Genomic DNA, 18,134 nt, shown 5'->3' on the forward strand with positions numbered 1-18,134 from the left:
TTCTCACTGAACCCAGAGCTTGCTGTTTTAACTAGACTGGCTGTCCCATGAGCCTCCAGGATCTGCCTGCATGCCCACCTAGTGCTGGGGAGTTGCAGGTATGTGCTATCACAGTCTGCTATATCGGGCTTTTCTGAATTTTAGGGCTCGAGAAAGTCAGATCCTCATGTATGCGTGGCAAGTACTTTACCCACTCCAGTTTCCCTAGCTCACTTCCCCATTTTATAATGAAGCTGGAGGTGGCTCTTGTCAGGCCAGACACTACACTGTCAGGAAACAGGGACCCTCCTGAAAGCCACAGGATTTCTGCTTATGTGGGAGAATGGAGAGCTTTGAGACACTTTCACAAAGGTGGCTGCAGAGACCCAGAGCCATCTCAGAAGGGCTGGGATGTCCATGTCAGGTTCTTGGGCCCTAACCTCCTCTGCTGGTTTAGGAGAGGCCTTACGGTGCTGTGGTAGGCACGCTGGTCTGCTCACTTGCCTCCTGGGCTGAAACTCTGAGGGTTCTATAGGCACCAGAGCTGTCCCAGGATGCAGGATGCAGGATGCAGGATGCAGGATCCAGGTCGGTAGCCTGGGGTTCTGCTCTCTGGTTTCTGCTCCCATTTGCTACTCTTCTTTGCTAGCCCTACATCAGTTTGCATTGGCGGCAGCACTGAAGCCTTGTCCCAGCCATCTTCTGTTGCCTGCTTCCCCTGTCCCCAGGGAGACCATGCTGGAAGGATGGCCCTTCCTGGATTTTTCCACCTGGAACCTTTGTGTCCTCATTCTGTCTGGCCTAGCGCATGCTCAGCTCTTTCGTGTTCTAACTCTGCCAGAGCATCACAGCTCCCCCCCCCCCAACTCCCCACCCCCATGAGGCTTCTATTTCATTCTAGCATGACATAGCCTTTTGAAGATGTTATGGGCTCGGTGACTTTTTTCCCTGAGTTCTGTGTCCCATGATAGATAACTTGAATTCTACAGATTCTGCCCAGAGCCCATCTGACTGTAGGGTTTGGCCAGAGCCACTGTCCACCCTGACTTGATATGCACTACGTAGTAGGTACTGTCCTTACTTCATATGGTCTTAGAAAGTTAGGGACAGAAGCTCTGGGCTGTCTGGAACTCCTTTATGGCTTGTTATACAGGTAGAGAAGATGGAGTGTTCAAAAATGCTTGCCCACACATGCCCCAAGTGGAGGACAAAGGCTCCCTCCAGAAAAAACACTTCTAGGGAATCTTAGGGAGAATAGGAGCTCTTCTGTGGCTGTCTCAGGCCTATCATGCTTCTCTCTTCCCCGAGACGCTGTGCCAGTCACCACCACGAGGGCTGCCGGGCCATCGTTCATGTCGTCACCACTCATAAGAGCCAATGCCAGCATCTACCAGGGTCAAAGCTCTCAGTCTCTTCCTTACCACAGCTTATTTCCCTCCACCCACTGATCCTTTTTTTTTTTTTTTCTATAGGGACCTGTGTCTCTGCAGGGCTCAAGGAGAAGCTGGGCTCAGAGGAGCCTGGCTGATGGCCTTCAAAACAAGAAAAGATCTGTTGCTTTGGTCAAGAACAGTGTGGGGAAGAGAAGAACTCGGAAGAACAGGGTGGTTCCTTCCAACTCTGGCTCCCCTTGCTTTCACTATGGTGAACACGGATCTCATTGGGCAGGCTAGAGCTGAGGGTGGTGACCCAGTGGAGAGCGTGAGGAGAGGTGGTGGTGGCTGATGGCGAGAACATGGATCCAAGCCCTTGGCGACATTGAAAACATGGAACCCCCCCTCTCTTCCTGGTCCCCGTACTCCCCTTCGGACAGCGGTGTTGGGCCGCGCCTTCGGAGGCCCTGTAATATCAACTCAACAATGCATGTTCTACAACTACAGCTACAGCTACCAGGACATCTACTACAATGCATGCATTTAGTTCAGTCCCACAGATACATACAATCTAAGAACAGGCAAGGGAGGTGTGAAATGTTTTACTAGACAACAGGTGTTTTGGAGTTGTAACTGATAAAAAAAAAGAGAGAGAGAGAAACGTAAAGTGTACAAAAAAAAGAGAGAGAGAGAGACATTTCTCGAGAGTTGGATATGAGTTTGTTTCTTGAACTGTTTCATCTGAACAAGCAAAACATGCAAACCAGCTGATACTAACAGGAAGCTGGACACTGAGAGAGGTTAACAGGTGTGGACAAACCTTCCTGCTGAGCGTGCTCAGAAGAGTGTCTGAGAGGACGTGTGCAGGTCCTAGTGTAAGAGAGGCGGGAAAGTTTGCCTCAGACACTCTCTCTCACCGCAGCCCCAACCAAGCAAGAGAAAAGACAACAGAAACATGACTGCTCACACTCACCACCACCGTCAGGAGCTTATGTCACTAGACTGGAATAAAGCCGGCAAGTATAAAGTACAGTACGGGGTCCTGGCTGGGGCCGGGGCAGGGGCCGGGGGAGGGAGTGGACACCGGGGGAGGGGTGCTCTGCAAGCTCGAAGAGTAATACACGGACCCACCAATGAGGTCACCCCCAAATAAAATTGGCACCATTTTTTTTTCCTCGGGTTGGGGGTCGGGGTGGGGTGGGGAGAGGAGTTGTCAGCAGTCCAACCGGATTTATGTTTGGATGGGACGTGATGGGGGCGGAGCCGCTGGAACTGGATGGACACAATCAAAATAAACAAACTCTCGACTGAGCACAAGATGAGGTTTCAGACTACCGGGTGAACGTGAAAGGAAAGGTGTGACACCACTGATAGTGAAAGTTATCGAGGAGTCGGCAGAGAGGTCCCCCCCGCCGGGCCTGTGCCCTGCTCACCTCAGGTTCTGGGGGAGGTAAGAAAAGGTAGGCCAGGCTAACCCAGAGGAACAGGCTGAGGCAGAAACTCAAGCCCTCCCCCCTTGACTGCTTCAATGCCACAGCCCTGACAGATCCAAGTTGCCACCCTGAGAAAGATCCAAGCTGCCTCCCACCCCCATGGTCCTCAGTGGGTGCTTCCTAATGTGGGAAGGGAGGGGGGGTCAAAACAAAGGGGTGGGGTGGGGGAGCGGGAGAACCAAATCGGTGGGGCTAGATAAAAATGACCAAAAAAAGTTGCCTCCCTAACCCAAGTCCAGGAGTCCCTGGAAACAGAGACACATTTCCTAAAGTCTGTAGTCACTGTCAGGTGTGGCATGGTGCCAGGCTCCCGAAAGGTAGTCAATGGATTCTAAGGAGTTTGTAAGGACTCTTGATAACCAGGATGCTTGGTCATGAGGCTAGGGCAGGGGCATCCCTAGCTTTTGGGGAAGACCTGGGAGTGGGGTAAGGCAAGGTTTGAGGAGCTGGTACAGGGCAATCTAGGTCATCAAGTGCCTGGGAACCCTCAGGGGTCTGGTGTGATGCATACACTGATGTCTGGCTTTTCTCAATTCACAACAGAGTATTTGTCAATGAAGGGCCAATCAAAGGTCTATTAACTGGCCAACCTTCCAGGCTCAGGTCATCTTTTAGAGAGAAGATGGTGACAGTCCCACTACTGGCCAAAATATGTTAAAAGAAAAAAGGCAGAGTTCCCTTCCCCAACTTGACAGCTTTGGTCCAAGTCTAAAGATGGGGCTCTGGGCTGGGCTTCTCTCTATGGTGGGTACAGCCCAAGCCTACAGCCACTAGGCAGTGCTGGGGGCTCCCCCGTGGGTGGGTACCTCAAGCTGAGGATTTACTCCTTGTACTAACAACCCAGGCTGGGGTGGGCAGGGGTTTGGGGAGCGTCCTCCTGAATACAATTCACTAACAGTGCAGCGATGAATATGGCTGACCTTGATGGCCTGTGGGAGATTTGGCTCCCGATGGAAATGGCTACAAATAAAACACCACTGATCCGAGAAACAAAATGTGTGGTTGGAGATGACCTTGAGGGTTAGGAGTTAGAGGGATGGGTGAGTGGGGCTCCCGCCTGGATAGGGAGGGGGGAGGAGGGGTCTGTGTATGGGCAGAGTGGCAGAAGGGGGCATAGCCCGGGGAGGCGGCTCTCAGACTCGCAAAGAATCCCATACTGCCCTTTAAACTTGCCATGAAGTCGGGGGAGGGGGGGAGGGGGTGGGGTGGGGAGAGAGGCAGGGTTAATTTTGGGTTAAAGTTTAGTTTCAATAATCCAAGTTATCAAAAGAAAGAAACTGATCGGAGAAAACAAACAACACTCACAAATTTCAAGGCTGTTCTTTTGATCTTTCTCCCCTCCCAGGCACAGGTAGGAATGAGTCTTTTTGCTTTTTTTTTTTTTCTCTTCATTCTCCCAAAGCATTCATAATAAAACCCCCAAAACTGTGCACCTGTCTTAGGGCCTGGGAGTGAGGATCACCAAGGGACACTGGCCAGAGGGCAAGGTGGGACCGTCACAGACTAGAATGGGTAGAAGTTGAGAGGGCCCAGCTATCTGGGCTTCCCAGCCTGCCTGCCAATCACAAGCTCTGGCAAACGGCCCCTTAGCAGCCCCCACCTCAATTAATGCCCTACCTGGGCCACCCCCAAAACTCCAGTGGGTACCTTGGGGGAGGGGATCCTTTGTAGCTTGGAGGCAGTGCCAGTTTGCATGGAACGGATTTTCTCTGACATTTTCAAACGAGCCTCACCGTACCAGTTTGGGTTTTTGGCATTTGCCCTCTGGGCCTTTAACAATCCGTTTCCTGGTATCTTCCACCAGCACCCCACCCTGCCCCACTCTCTTTAGAGCCTAATTCTGTTAAATGAGTGCTCCAGAGCCCTGTCCAAGGGGCGGAGTGTCAGGGCATGCATGGGTAAAGGAGCCTGGAACCAAGCTGCTCAGAGGAGGGAGGAGTAAGGTGGAGAGAGTGCCCAGGACATGGCGGGGAGCCCTTGGCACTCATGGCTGGGTGATACACCCCAGTTCTGGCTGGACCTTATATCATGGCTGGGAAGGTGTTTCCTGGCCACTGGAGGGCTCCAGAGCTTTTAAAAGGCCAAAGGTCATGGGAAAGAAAGTTTCAATCTCTTTGGTGGCTGCCTGACTCAGAAGAGAGTCTGGAACAACAGGTTTTAGGCCACAGCAGGCCTTATTCCTTTGCCTCCCTTAAGGACTATTGCAAATCTGGCCTCAAGGGAGTTGAGCCAGAGTAAAAAGCCTACCTGCCAGGCTTGGCAGGAGAAGAATTCTACTTTCTACCTCTTTGGCCTGGTCAGAGACCCAAGGAAGGGAACCTTCTAAACCTGCCAGAGCCAAGGACATCAGTGGCCAGAATTTCTAGGAGTTGGGCTTAGAGACAGGGCAGTCCAAAGCCAAAGGGAAAGGTAGGTTTTCTTTGTTCATAGGAACACATTTCTGTCTTGGGTTTTCAGTCCCCTAACTGTGACAGACTCCTGCAGGAACTGCCCTGGGTGGTTGGGCCTTGGTGATGCCTCCCGGTTCCCACCCCCTCCCCTGGGCCACAGGGAGAGGAGTGCTTGGACAGACGCAGCCACACAGACTGGCAGGGCTTTTACCTTCCCCTGCATACGAGGCATGCCTGGGAGCCGCCTGCCCCGTACACCTTCCTACCTGATCCTCGAGCCGCTGCCACAGCTGCCGCTGCCACTGGTCCATAAGCTGCCGCCGGGAAGCCTGGAGAGAGAAAGGGGTGAGATCAGAAAGCGCCACCGAGGACCCTGGCTCTCACAAGACAGCCGGGAAGGGCTTCACAGACAGACCAGTGGCTCTCAGGCTTCTGGAAGGCACGGAATCTTAAGATGCCTGACTCTCACATACTGGTCACCCCAGAAGTGCATTCTGGGAAGCACACCACAGTAACTCAACTACGAGGAGGACTTCTGTGTTTGGAGAATTGAGTCGAGGTCTCAGCTAACCCTGCACTGACACACAATGGATGATGCTACTCTGTACAAGGATTCTGGTGAGGGGGGCAGCAGGAGTCCAATGCAAGAAGCACTTGGGGCTGGCTTCTTCATAGAGGAGGCGCCATGGCCTAGAGATGGTTTCACTCCCGAAAGTTCTCCAAAGATCAGGTCATCTGAGCTCTAGATTGGTCACAACTTCCTGTCATCAGTGCCCCGGCCCATGGCCTGAGGGCGAAGCATGTGGTTGTTTCCAGGTGAGTATACACAGGATGCTAGCCGTTAGAGGGTGAGGGGCTCTACCTGGGGTGAGTGAGCCCCGTGGTTCTGCGTGATCCCAGTCTGTGTTTCAATCTTCCCAGAGTTATAATAATATTACTCTGGGGTGCTGGGGATGGAACCCAGGGCTTTGATGTGTATGTCAGGTACCTGGGTACTGGGTAGTACCAGGATACCACCACAGATTATCCCAGCCCATCCCATGGCAACGACAGGGAACTTGGATGTGACTCCAGTGTAGAAGGCCACAGTCAGAGGAAGCCAGCTTGGAGGGCTCCCCAGCAGGGGTGAGTACTGTCTAGCAAAGATAGGCCAGGCGGAAATAAAGATGAGGCTGAGCAGATATCTGCAGAACGTCCATGTGAAAGGAAAGATAGGTTGTGCCCTCCCTCTCTCCTCGTGGCTTCTCTGACACACATGGTCACACACTGGACTATATACAGACATACTTCCACATACAGAGAGACAAATATCTTCTGCCACCAGGGAGACATTTGCAGCCTGACCCCAAGACCCACTTCCAGGGGCTACTTTTTTTTTTTAATGATTCACCAGAAGCCCCCGAAAACCCGGCAAACAGCTCCCGAAAGAGCTGCTTGACCTTGGCCACAGAGCCTGTCTGGTAAAGCACACTTCTACAGGACAAGGGACCAAGACATGCACCGGAAGAGCAGGGAGCAGAGGAGCTGAGAAAGGAGGAACACCCTCCACACAGAGCGAACTAGAAGCCCACTACACTCTAAGACTATGGTCCGAGCTACACGGTTCTACGGAGGGCAAGACGGTCAAAAGGCAAAGAGCTACTCTAAAAAGGTCAGGCTAAGCTACTGAAAATGCCAATGAAAAGAGACATACTTGCATTTAAATATGGTAATAGGGCTGTTGAAGGGGAAAAAGAAAGATCCAGGTGAAACAATTGTACACGGTTCTCCTAGGCTGGGAATGAGTCTCCCAGCGCCCATGAAGACCTCGCTGCTCCCTTCCCAGAGGGGAGCCCGGGGCGGGCCTCCCCACCTAGTTCTCTCCCCAGCTCTTCCATGCAGGCTCTAGATTTCTGAAGATGGTGTTGGTGGAAAGTGCTGAAGGGAAATAAGGAAGAAGTCAGGTTATTTCTCTTTGTCCCAACCTCTGTCCACCCAGCCTCCTGCTGCAGGCCCAGAGCGGGGCTTAAGGGATGCTGGCAGTGAAGAAGCAGCAGGAGAGGGGAAGGTGATTTCTCTTGTGCTTCCTTTTCCCAGACATAACACAGGAGGTTTCCTTGGCAGCATGAGAAGATGCTAGCTGGAGGAAGGGAGGAGAGTCGATAAGATTTGGTTTTTGTATTTTTTTTTTTGGTCTATTTTCTAGAGTTAAGCAGTTTGGACAAGAAGTCTCAGAGAAAGAGGAATAATAATAATAATAATAATAATAATAATAATAATAATAATAACTTATCCAAAAGAAAGGAAATCCATTATCCTGCACCTCAGATAAAGGTTTCTGCTGAAGATAGAGAACTCTGGCAGGGATGGAAGTCACCTCAGGCACTGAGGTGAACTAAGAGGCTGGGGTTATCAGAGGTGGCTACAGAGGGAGCCACTGTGTGTGTGCAGGCTGCAGCCCCTGCATTGCAACCTCAGGCAGGCAGTCAGTCCTTCCTTCTGAGACACCGGTCAGAGACACACTTCCACCACCCACCCGAGTCCTGAACGAAGCATGACTCGTCCCGGCTGCTCTACACCAGCCCCCTCCTGCTCTGGCAGGCTGTCCACCTTCACTCCTACAGGCTCCCCACAGGACCTGGTGGATGGAGTTGTGAGGTGTTCCACCCAAATGCAGAAATATGTGCTGTGTACGTGATGGGTATGCATAAAGGGAATATGTGTTGTGCTTGCATTGGGTTTATGTGTTTTTGTGTGGAAATATGTCACGTGTATGTGTGTGGGTGTGTGTGTATAGTGGGGGTAGGTATGTGTTGGGATGGGCTGAGCATACTAGAAACCAATGACCTGTCACACTGGCTACAGTGATTGAGGTACATCACCGTAGTTGTCAAGAGTTCAAATCAGCCCAGCATTCACCAACTGTGACTGCAGGCAAGGCTGCTTAACCCTCTGTGCACAAGGACTAGCTACACTAGTTCACGATCCACATATACAAAGTGCTCAGATCAATGTCTGAGAGTGAGTCAGTATACCAGGAGTACTGTCAGATCTTTCCCCCAGCTATCAGCTCCGTGCCATGCAAGGCAGAACTCTTTCTAGACAGGGCCTATTCTGCTTTCTCCACAGTAGAGGACACGGCTCCATGGCCACAAGGACATCGGGACATACTTGAGTTCCTTACAGGTAGTAGTGATCTATAATCCCTCACCATGTCCTTTCTTTCTTGTTGCCATTTTAAAGCAAAATTTCCACTGCCCAAAATAACAGCACAGATTCTGTTAATCTCTAATGATGATAACTGCCCAAATGGACATGATTTGTTAGCAATGAATCAAGCACAAAGGGGGGAGATGTTTTACTGATCAAATCATAGGTGGGCTGGGAGCCACAGGCTGGCTGGCTGTGAACAGGAAATATACCATGTTCCTCCTGTCTGGGAACTTTCCAGTCATTGAGAAGATGGCCCGGAGACATGAGAAGCAGCCAATGGAGAGATTCTGAGTGAGAAAAGGCTGTGTCATGTAGCGTTCTTGGTGGATGGGGTCAGAGCCAGAGTCAGTCTTCAGCTCATTTGGCTTCCAGCCCTGGCTGACCCCTGCCTTGCTTGCTGGGAGACTTAGGCAGAGTACATTATTCCTCTCAGCTTCAAAACAGGCTGGCTGACAAGATGACCTTTAGAGTCCCATAGCTGCAGGCCCTGCACGAGTCTGTCTATCTATGAGGATGACAACCCTAAGTCCCCTGGGGTTGATGTCAACAAAACTTTGGGGTTAATGACATGACTAAGGGAAAGCCATCACTACAGGAATGACAGCGACTGACTCACTTTGATAGACTTTTGGAGTCATGACACCTCACTGCAAGTTATAAGTCAACAGTGTTTTAATTTTTGTTTTGTTTTGTTTTGTTTTGGCTTTGGTTTTTTTGAGACAGAGTTTTTCTGTGTAGCCTTTGTTGTACTAGAACTCACTCTGTAGACCAGGCTGGCCTCGAATTCAGAAATCCGCCTGCCTCTGCCTCCCGAGTGCTGGGATTAAAGGCGTGTGCCACCACTGCACAGCTTAATTTTTTTGTTTTTAAATTATGATACTGCATCTATTTTTCCCTGCTTCTGCAGTACTTTCTAAGTATGGCTATTTTTAAATGCATATCTTATTTCTCTTGTTGGTGACCATCTCTTCTAGGACAGTCACATGGGCCACTTAGCCTCCAGCTCAGAGACTTCCCAAACTTTAGCTGCCGATAGCCAGGGGCTACCATGTGTGAGTGAAAAGGGCTGGGAGTTGCTTGTCTGGGTCAAGTGTAGTCAAGGACAGCACTGTCTGGGAGCCCACCAGCCTGACTCCTCGATCTTCCAGCACCTGGGCGGAAACTCACACACACCCAGGAGTAAACACAGCGGAGGATGCAGGCTATGAGATACAGCAGTGCCCAGCTCTGCCATACATGCTGATTTTCAACCCTGGGTTGAGAACCAGATGGCATCACCTGGTTTATAGTATTTACATATGCTGGTGTCCCTGGGGTTCATGACTAGCTCAGTCGTTGTCTTCCTTCCTTCTTCCTTCCTCCTTTCTCCCTCCTCCTCCTCCTCTTTTTTTTTTAATTACGTATTTTCCTCAATTACATTTCCAATGCTATCCCAAAAGTCCCCCCCCTCCCCCCCCCCACTCCCCTGCCCACCCATTCCCTGTTGCAAGGACCGTGATATAGCTGTCTCTTGTGAGACTAGGCCGGGGCCTAGCAAACACAGAAGTGGATGCTCACAGTCAACTATTGGATGGATCACAGGGCCCCCAATGGAGGAGCTAGAGAAAGTATCCAAGGAGCTAAAGAGACCTGCAACCCTATCGGTGGAACAACATTATGAGACAGGGTTTCTCTGTGTAGCTCTGGTTGTCCTGGAACTCACTCTGTCGACCAGGCTGGCCTCAAACTCAGAAATCCGCCTGTCTCTGCCTCCCGAGCGTTGGGATTAAAGGCATGCGCCACCGCGACCGGCTAGCTCAGTCTTTAGTACAGTCAAGCACTGGGCCTTTCAAAGCTTCTTGGGTAGTGGCAGAGTTGAGGACCTTTGGTGATAAAGGTCAGCCACTGGCTGGCAGAATGGCTCACTAGAACAAGCATCGCTAAGCAAGCCTGCTTAGCTTCAGTTTGTGTCTCCAATGCTATGTAAGGGGCTGGCTAGTCCGCAGGAGGCCAAAATGAGATCTTCCCTCAAGAAGGCAAAAGCAGAGAACTGACCCCCTGAAGGTGGGTTACTGACTTCCTATGTGTACAAATAACAAGTAAAATGTCAAGTCACAGGGCACAGCTATATACTCCGTCACCTCTTCTACCTCACAGGAGCAAAGAGCCTCCTGAGAATGTGGTAGGGAATCAAATTCTTGTGATTAATCCCATTCCCAACATTGCCTGGGGGAGCTTAAAAAAAAAAAGAAAGAAAAGAAGAGAAGAGAAGAGAAGAAAAAAGAAAAGAAAAGAAAAAAAAGGAAAGGAAAGGAAAAGAAAAAAAGAAAAGAAAAGAAAAGAAAAGAAAAGAAAAGAAAAGAAAAGAAAAGAAAAGAGAAGAAATCTCAGGTTGCCCTGGCCACACTTTCATCAACATAATCAAACCTTCTGGTAGTTTCTAATACGTAATGCAGACAGACAAGCCATGAGCTAGAAGAAGCTGTGGGGGGGGTCTTTGCTCTTTGTAAACATGGAAAAAATGCTGCTTCCTTTCTGATTGGGAGGCCAAAGGTCTTTTCTGTCTCCTTTCCCTATATTTGTTTGGGAGAGATGTTGGCTTGTGGGCAGTGTGTGTGTGTTTGCACGTGCACACACACATGTGCGCCTGTGTGCATACACACCCGTGTACGCGACACCCCCACCCCTGCACTGACACCCCCACCCCTGCACTGACACCCCCACCCCTGCACTGACACCCCCACCCCTGCACTGATATAGTTCCAGTTGGGTCCATATTTATTTCTGTGACCTGGGATACATTATGGATCCCCAAAAGATGAAGAGAATTCTGAAGCCTGGTATAGCTTTAGGAAGGATGATTTGGGGGATCTTTCTCAAGTCCCACAGGAACAGTTTCTTCTAAGGTTGATCAAGTCCTGTTTTGCTCCCTCGCCCAGCACACCCAGCCTCTCCCTAGAAGCAGTTTCTATTGCTGGTTCAAACTGTCTTGGCTAATCTAATGTTGCTTCCCTGAATCCAAATACTGGAAAATAAGCTACCAAAAGAAGAAACTGCTACCCAGAATGTAGGGAACATGTCCCACACGAGTTTGGAAACATTGCCATCTGCCACTCTGGCTGGCCCAGGCTGCTTAGGCCTGTCTGGGGTGGCGGGGCTCAGCATTTTACAGAAAAATTCATAGCTCTGACTTCTAGGTGAGGCTGGAAGAAAGCTGGGAGGCACATGACTAGAGCTAGAGGAACCAGGGGTTCACATCAGAACAGAGGCTCCAAAGAGAAGGCGAAACTAATCACCAAAGGGGCACATTTCCAGGATCAAACGGAAATGGTCCGCTTTGACGGAAGCTGATGCGCGTTCATTTCAAAAGGAACAGAATAAGCCCTGAGCTCCTGGCATTCAAATCAGGAACCTGACTCAAGACACACTGTTTAAGGAGTGAGTCCGGCTTTTCCAGAAGGTACCAATAGCTGTGCAGCTGCCCTAGACAGGTGAGGGGGGCCAGGAGCGGCTGCTGCTTGCAGCAAGGGAATGCTGAAGAGAACATGGGCTGAGAATGCCTCGCCACTGGCTCTTGGCTACAGCAGAAAAAAAAATATATACATAATTCGGAACTTGATAGCTGTCCCTGGGGAGGAAGCAGAGAGGTCAGACTGGGAAACTGAGGTGGCCTGTGGCCAACAGTGAGGGGTGGACAGTTTGGGCTTGCTCTCTTCAGGGTCTTAGCACCGGAAACACGGAAGGCAGGCAGAGAACACGCCTCTGCACCACCTTGGCAAAGCTTTAACATAACTGCTGTTTTAATATACGTTAACTCTTTAGATGTTTGGGTGGAAATAAAGGAAGTATCCCACAATGCATCTGTGAAGTATCAGGAGGTTTGGGCAATATTTTCCTTCGTTTTTTAAAATATTGAACCTGGGACTTTGTACTACCTGGGCAAACCCTCTACCACTGAGGTACACCTCTAGCCCTTATTTTGAGGCAGGGTCTCAATTAGTTTGCTCAGGTTAGGCTTGAACTTGTGATTCTTTCCTATGCCTCTCAAGTAGCTGCAACTATAGAGCTTTGCCGCCAGGTCTAGCCTGCCCTAGAGTGGGACTCTCTATATGGCGACTTTAGCCTAGCATCCTTCTCCTGAGCCTTCTCTACCTCAGGTTCTTCAGGTCCTCAGAGCAGAGGGCTAGCAGTCACATCCAGGAGGTATGTTGGCAGAGGAATCCTAAGACACATTCCCAACCCCGGCCTCCTGCTAAATGTTTGTTACAGAATGTCTGTTATGTACCAGGCATTGTCCCAAGCACTGGAATCATGGCAGAGACAAACACCCACCGTCCTTGCCCTGTGTAGTTCCTGATGGAAAAATTAGGGTTCCATTCCCCGGATGGCATTCTATAACTAGGCTACAAACAAACTGACTCCCTAGGACAAAGACAAATGGCAAATGCTAAGATGAGCCTCAGGACACTGTGGGGGTCCCTTGTGCCCCAGAACCTTCCAGTTTCTGTCTGCTTTAGGTTCACCACTGAGCTCACGGAGATAGCTGCTTGGAAATGGAGGTGGCAATCAGACAACTCAACCTTGGGAACAGAAGGAGAGGGGGTGGCCATTCCACCTTATCCTCCTCTCCGAGGACAGAACGGGAGGGAAGGGAACAAATGAATTCCCATGGCAGTGAACCTTGACCTAGCCCCAAACATCTCCCCTCTTCCACCTCGCTGAGTTGAACAAACTTCTGACTTTTTACTTCCCGTCACCCAGATTCTCAAACACGGAACAGACAGAGAAAGCCGAGATCATGTTTTTTTTCCCAACCTGAACCATTTTTATTTGATATGTTTGGTCCTAGTTTCTTCCTATAGGGTTGAACAGACCTACCTCTGCAAGGCTGCCATTGAGCCCTACTGAGTCACCTCTGCAGCCCAGGATAGCAAGTGCTGGACACCCAGAACTTTCTGCTCTCTGGAAGCTCCAGCTCTGACCTCGGCCCCTTCACCAGCTCCGTAAGTGGACATCTGGAGCTCCAGCCCCATTCCCCTAAAGCATGAAGACTCTCCATCCTCGAGTCTCTAGACAGGATGCTTTGGGTACCAACTCTGCTCAGGGGAGAGTCCAGAGGTCATGAGAGTCTCTTTAAGGGTTCAGGGTAGCAACTTGCCAACTAGCACAGAAACACAATTTAAAATCCTAACAGCTAGCAGCGGGCACCCCAGTTCACAGGCTGGAAGGAAGAAGAGAGTGCTCTCTGCCTTCCTATTCCTTGGCTAGGAAAGACCCGGCAGTGGCAATAAGTCATGTTAATAACAGTAGTAGTGTCTACTTTCTCTAGGTCAAGGAATTCCCCGTGTCTTTCTCCCACTGGACAAGAAAGCCATGTCTGTTTCTTTAATAGATGAAGGTGCTGCAGCTGAGAGGGGGGAAGTAAACGGGCACGAGGCTAGGTGAAGGAGGGAGACAGCTCAGTTGGTATAATGCTTGCATTGCCAGTACAAAGACCTGAGTTTGATTCCTAGAACCCACATAAAAAAAAATAATAATTAAAAAAAAAAAAGCCAGCCAGTCATGATGGCACATCCTTGTGATCCCAGAACTGGGAAGGTGGAGTCAGGTGGATCCTGGGGCTTGCTGAATAACTAGCCTAGCTTATTTGGCAAGCTCCAGGACAATGAGAGACCCTGCTTCGATAAACCAGGAGGACAGTGCTTCTGGAATGCCACCCACAGTAAACACACACACACACACACACACACACACATACATGCACACACACATACATATATACAAACACACACATGCACACGCACACATACATATATAAACATACACATACCCCTCATGTTCTCACTTAACGCCCCTCCCTACCTCATCTTCCTCCTCTGTGAGGGCGCAGCTACTCGTGCCTATTCTGTGGAGCTGCCGTGAAGAGTCAGCGAGCTGACAGTGTGAAGTGCCTGCCACAAGTGGACTACAAACTTCTATTCCTATTTTTTATTATTATTGCCCAAGGTAACAGCAACAGAGCTGCGAAATCCCTTTGGTGCTTCCCATTCTAAAATCCTATTAATTTACGTGATTTGGCATTCAAAGGGCTTTCATGGGTAACATGCATAATTTACTGGGGGAGCGAAGAGCCGTTTTTTCTCTCAAGTGTAAGCTTGAACTGTAGTAGGGCCATGTGACAGGGGAACAAAAGGACACTTGGAAGGTTCAGGGAGGGCCCGGCCAGGGTGAGTTCATCAGAGGTGTAAAGATGGACCCTGAGGCTTAGGGCTGAATGAAATCAACTCAACCTTTTCCTATCATCCTCTGCCCTGAGATGCCACTTCCCAAGATCTCTTGCCAACAACTTCCAGGTTCTTGGCAGGGGTGTTGTGTGGTGTGGTGTAGGGAGACACACAGCATGGCAGGGCCCAGGATCCATTCTGGGTCCTTCCGCCAAGTGCAATCTTGTTTGTGCCTCTGTATCCAGCCAGTGAGGACTGGTCTCTCATTTGTCACTGTGTCTCCAGCACCGAGCTCAGGGTTTGTTGACAAGATAGCTGTCTTTAACTCTGTCCAGACTGCAAAATAATGGGTGGGTCCGGCATGGGCAGGGGAAGGGGAGGAAGTGGCGCTTTTTCTGGCTTCTAGCCTTGCCTAAAAGCATGAATGTTCAAAGATGAGACTGTGGGGGTGGAGGGCAGGATGGTGAGGCCTGGAGAGCCCTGAGTAGCTATCACTAAGAGGTAAAGTGATAGGCTGGGCTGCCTCTGCCTTAGGAAGTGAATGTGCCTGCAAGAGGCTTCAAAAGTTCTCTATGGCAAAGTAGGACCAGTATCCCTGCAACCCAAAGTGTCTGCGCTGATATCAAACTGGCAGAGTCTGTTGTCTTTCCCAGCATCTACTCAGATGGTGACCACAAAAACCAATGGAGGCAGGAATGGGCAGGAAGGAACGGAGTCCTGGGCTTTTTTGACTCTATCACTGGTCCCTAGATCTGGGATACCTTTTTAATATCAACTGAGGAAACTTGCCTTCTTTTACTTTTTATTTATGTGTATGTGTGTGCATGCCACCCAAGTGCCAGGTATCTGTGAAGGCCACAAGAAGGCATCACATACCATGGTGCTGGAGTTACAGGCAGCTGTGAGGCACCATGTGGGTGCTGGGAACAGAACTCAGGTCCTTTGCAAGAGCAGCCAGTGTTCTTAACTGCTGAGCTATCTTTCCAGCCCCTACCTGGTGAACTTCTTTTTGTGTTTCAAGGCTTCGTTTGGTTATTACATGCTACGGTCTGAAATTCTCATCTGCTAGGTATTAGGGGGTGGGGCCCTTGGGAAGTGAGTAGGCATGAGGATGGAGCCCCCTTAGTGAGATTAGTGCCTTTATAAAGGAGAATCCAGGGCTGGAGAGATGGCTCAGCTGGTAAGAGCACTGACTGCTCTTCCGAAGGTCCCGAGTTCAAACCCCAGCAACCACATGGTGGCTCACAACCACCTGTAATGAGATCTGACGCCCTCTTCTGGTGTGTCTGAAGACAGTTACAGTGTGCTTATGTATAATAACAAATCAATCTTTGGGCAAGCAGCAACTGAGTGAGTGGGGCCAACCGGAGCAATTAGATGTCCTAAAACTTCAATTCCCAACAACCACATGAAGGCTCTCAACCATCTGTTCGGCTATAGTGTACCTATATACCGATAAATAAATATTAAAAATAAAATAAAAAATAAAAGAGAATCCAGGGCCAGCAAGCCAGCTCTGCAGGACACGGCACTTGCTGAGCTGGCCTAGAAATCTGAGTTTAACCCCTAATGTTCATCTATGGTGGGAGGAGAATTACCTACAACATAAAGCTGTTCGCTGACCTCTACACACTCTGTGGCAGGCATGCTCCACCACATCATGTACAGACATACACATACATAATAAATACTCACCTTAAGAAAACAAGACAGAATCCAAAGAGTTCGATAGTCCCATGCCCCACCCTCACAAAGGGAAGATACAACAAGAAAACAGGCATCTGTGGACCAGGAAGTAGTCCTCACCATCACAGTGAATCTACAGGTAACTTGACCTTGGACTTGCCAGCACCTACTCCTTAGGGAATAGTTAGCCCCAGGTTATGGTGTTGTCACTGTAGCAGGAATAGGCAAGGACTGCCCTTCACAACAGCTCTCCAAGTACCATCAATGGCTCCCACTATGCTCACTGCTCCTGTGCCTGCCACTATTGGAAATGCCCAAGCTGGTCACACACAGGATGCGTCTGTAAGCTCTGAGCTCACTGCCCAGTGTCTCTCTGTGTTCTGAAACTCTCTGGGGCAGGTGCCGGCGGTTACACCATGCTGTTTTTCAGCAACCAGAGAGACAAGACTCAAGGAATCCAGACTAAGCTAGACTCAGGGAAAGAAGTTTCTTTGTGGCTTGGGTGGAAGGAGTAGTGGATACATCTTGGTCTCCTGCACGGGCTGATCCCAGAAGTCATGAAATACCGGATCCGCAGGCCCCATGTGACAGTCTAACCCCCTTTCATACTCTGAGTAATTCTTGTTGTTGTAATTTTGTTTTCTACACTGCAGGCTTTCTCTTGGTTTTACTAATAAAAATCAAAACTGAAGGCCTAGGAAAGGTGATAAGGTTCCCTTATGGCGAAACTCAAAGGGGACTTTAAGGCAGGTATCTGAGAAGGTGTAGGAGAGCTGAGGGCAGCAGGGGGAAGAGATGGAGGTGGTAGGTACCAGTTCTCAGCTCACAGGGAATAAAGTACACACTTGTAGCCTCTTTCACTGTTAACCCTGCCTGCTCCCACAGACCCCTCAGCAAACCTGTGAGGCAGGGTGACCACTGTCTCTATTTAGTAGGTTTCGATAGGTAAGGGACACTGAGGCCCAGTGTCTATGCAAACTAAGAAAGGACCTCACCTCTCAGCTTTCTGCAAAGCCAGCAGCGTGTAGTATGGGGTGTGGGCCTGTGCACACGCCCGTGTGTACGTGTATGTCTGGTGTGACTGTGGGGAGCTGAGCACTCACTTTGTTGCATCCTCTCATTTATGCAGAGCAGCTTCAAGAGGCACAGAAAGCTGATCGCAAGTGAAACCCCCAATTCCTGTCAATTCAGATTGCTCCAATTCATTTCTGCAAATGTTTATTAAGTGCCTATTAGGCAGTGTGCTCCGCTTTCATCTGGGAATAGAGTCAACTCTTGATTTTCCATGCCAGCGAGGATCGCTCAGTGATACTGCACACCCACAGGTCCCCACAAACCTCCCTCCAGTCCTGGCTGGATTTGGGGTGTGCTGTCGACTTTCAAAGTGGCAGATCTGCTTCCTGACTAAGCTTGCCTTTAATATTCAAATGAGAGGATAAATCCCAAGTACACAGAGGGCCAGGTGGCCGTTGGGCTGGCCTCTGGGAGCTGGCTTGTCATTTAAAAGCGCCTCTGTGAAGAGGTAATCTCTAGAGAGGAATGGGGAGGGGGAGGGCAGAGACGGGTTACAGGGTTGATGCACAAGGCAATTCCTTATAAGGCCACACCCCGCTTATATAGCCTTGGCCCCACCCAGGTGAGTGAATCTTCAGCTCCATCAATCAACCTAGGAGTGTAACCTCCCACCCTGACATTTCAGGATCTGCTTCCTATCTGGTGAGAGGCTCACCCCTACTCACAGAGCAAGGAGCCAGGTAGAGCCAGACAGGTCACCACACCGAGTACCACAAAGGTCCCCTGTGTGAATATGTCTGGGAT

At 49.9% G+C, this 18,134-nt stretch overlaps 1 protein-coding gene across 20 annotated transcripts in view; it reads right to left on the reverse strand.

The window, feature by feature from the left end:
• Nucleotides 1–18,134, reverse strand: part of Msi2 (musashi RNA-binding protein 2) — a 378,925-nt gene that overhangs the window by 21,902 nt on the left and 338,889 nt on the right. For 7 of the 20 annotated variants that reach the window (XM_011249302.2, XM_006534438.3, XM_006534439.3 and 4 more), the window contains 2 exons: nt 6,929–6,952; nt 5,502–5,564 (listed from right to left, as the gene is read on the reverse strand). In XM_011249302.2, coding sequence (XP_011247604.1) covers nt 5,502–5,564; nt 6,929–6,952 — 87 coding nt within the window. Of the gene's footprint in view, nt 1–2,172; nt 2,223–5,501; nt 5,565–6,928; nt 6,953–6,992; nt 7,153–18,134 lie in introns of those variants that run through there. The other 13 variants (XM_006534440.3, XM_006534435.3, NM_001373923.1 and 10 more) reach the window with 4 other exon arrangements.

Source organism: Mus musculus, chromosome 11, assembly GCF_000001635.26.
Source record: "Mus musculus strain C57BL/6J chromosome 11, GRCm38.p6 C57BL/6J".
NCBI lineage: Eukaryota > Metazoa > Chordata > Mammalia > Rodentia > Muridae > Mus > Mus musculus.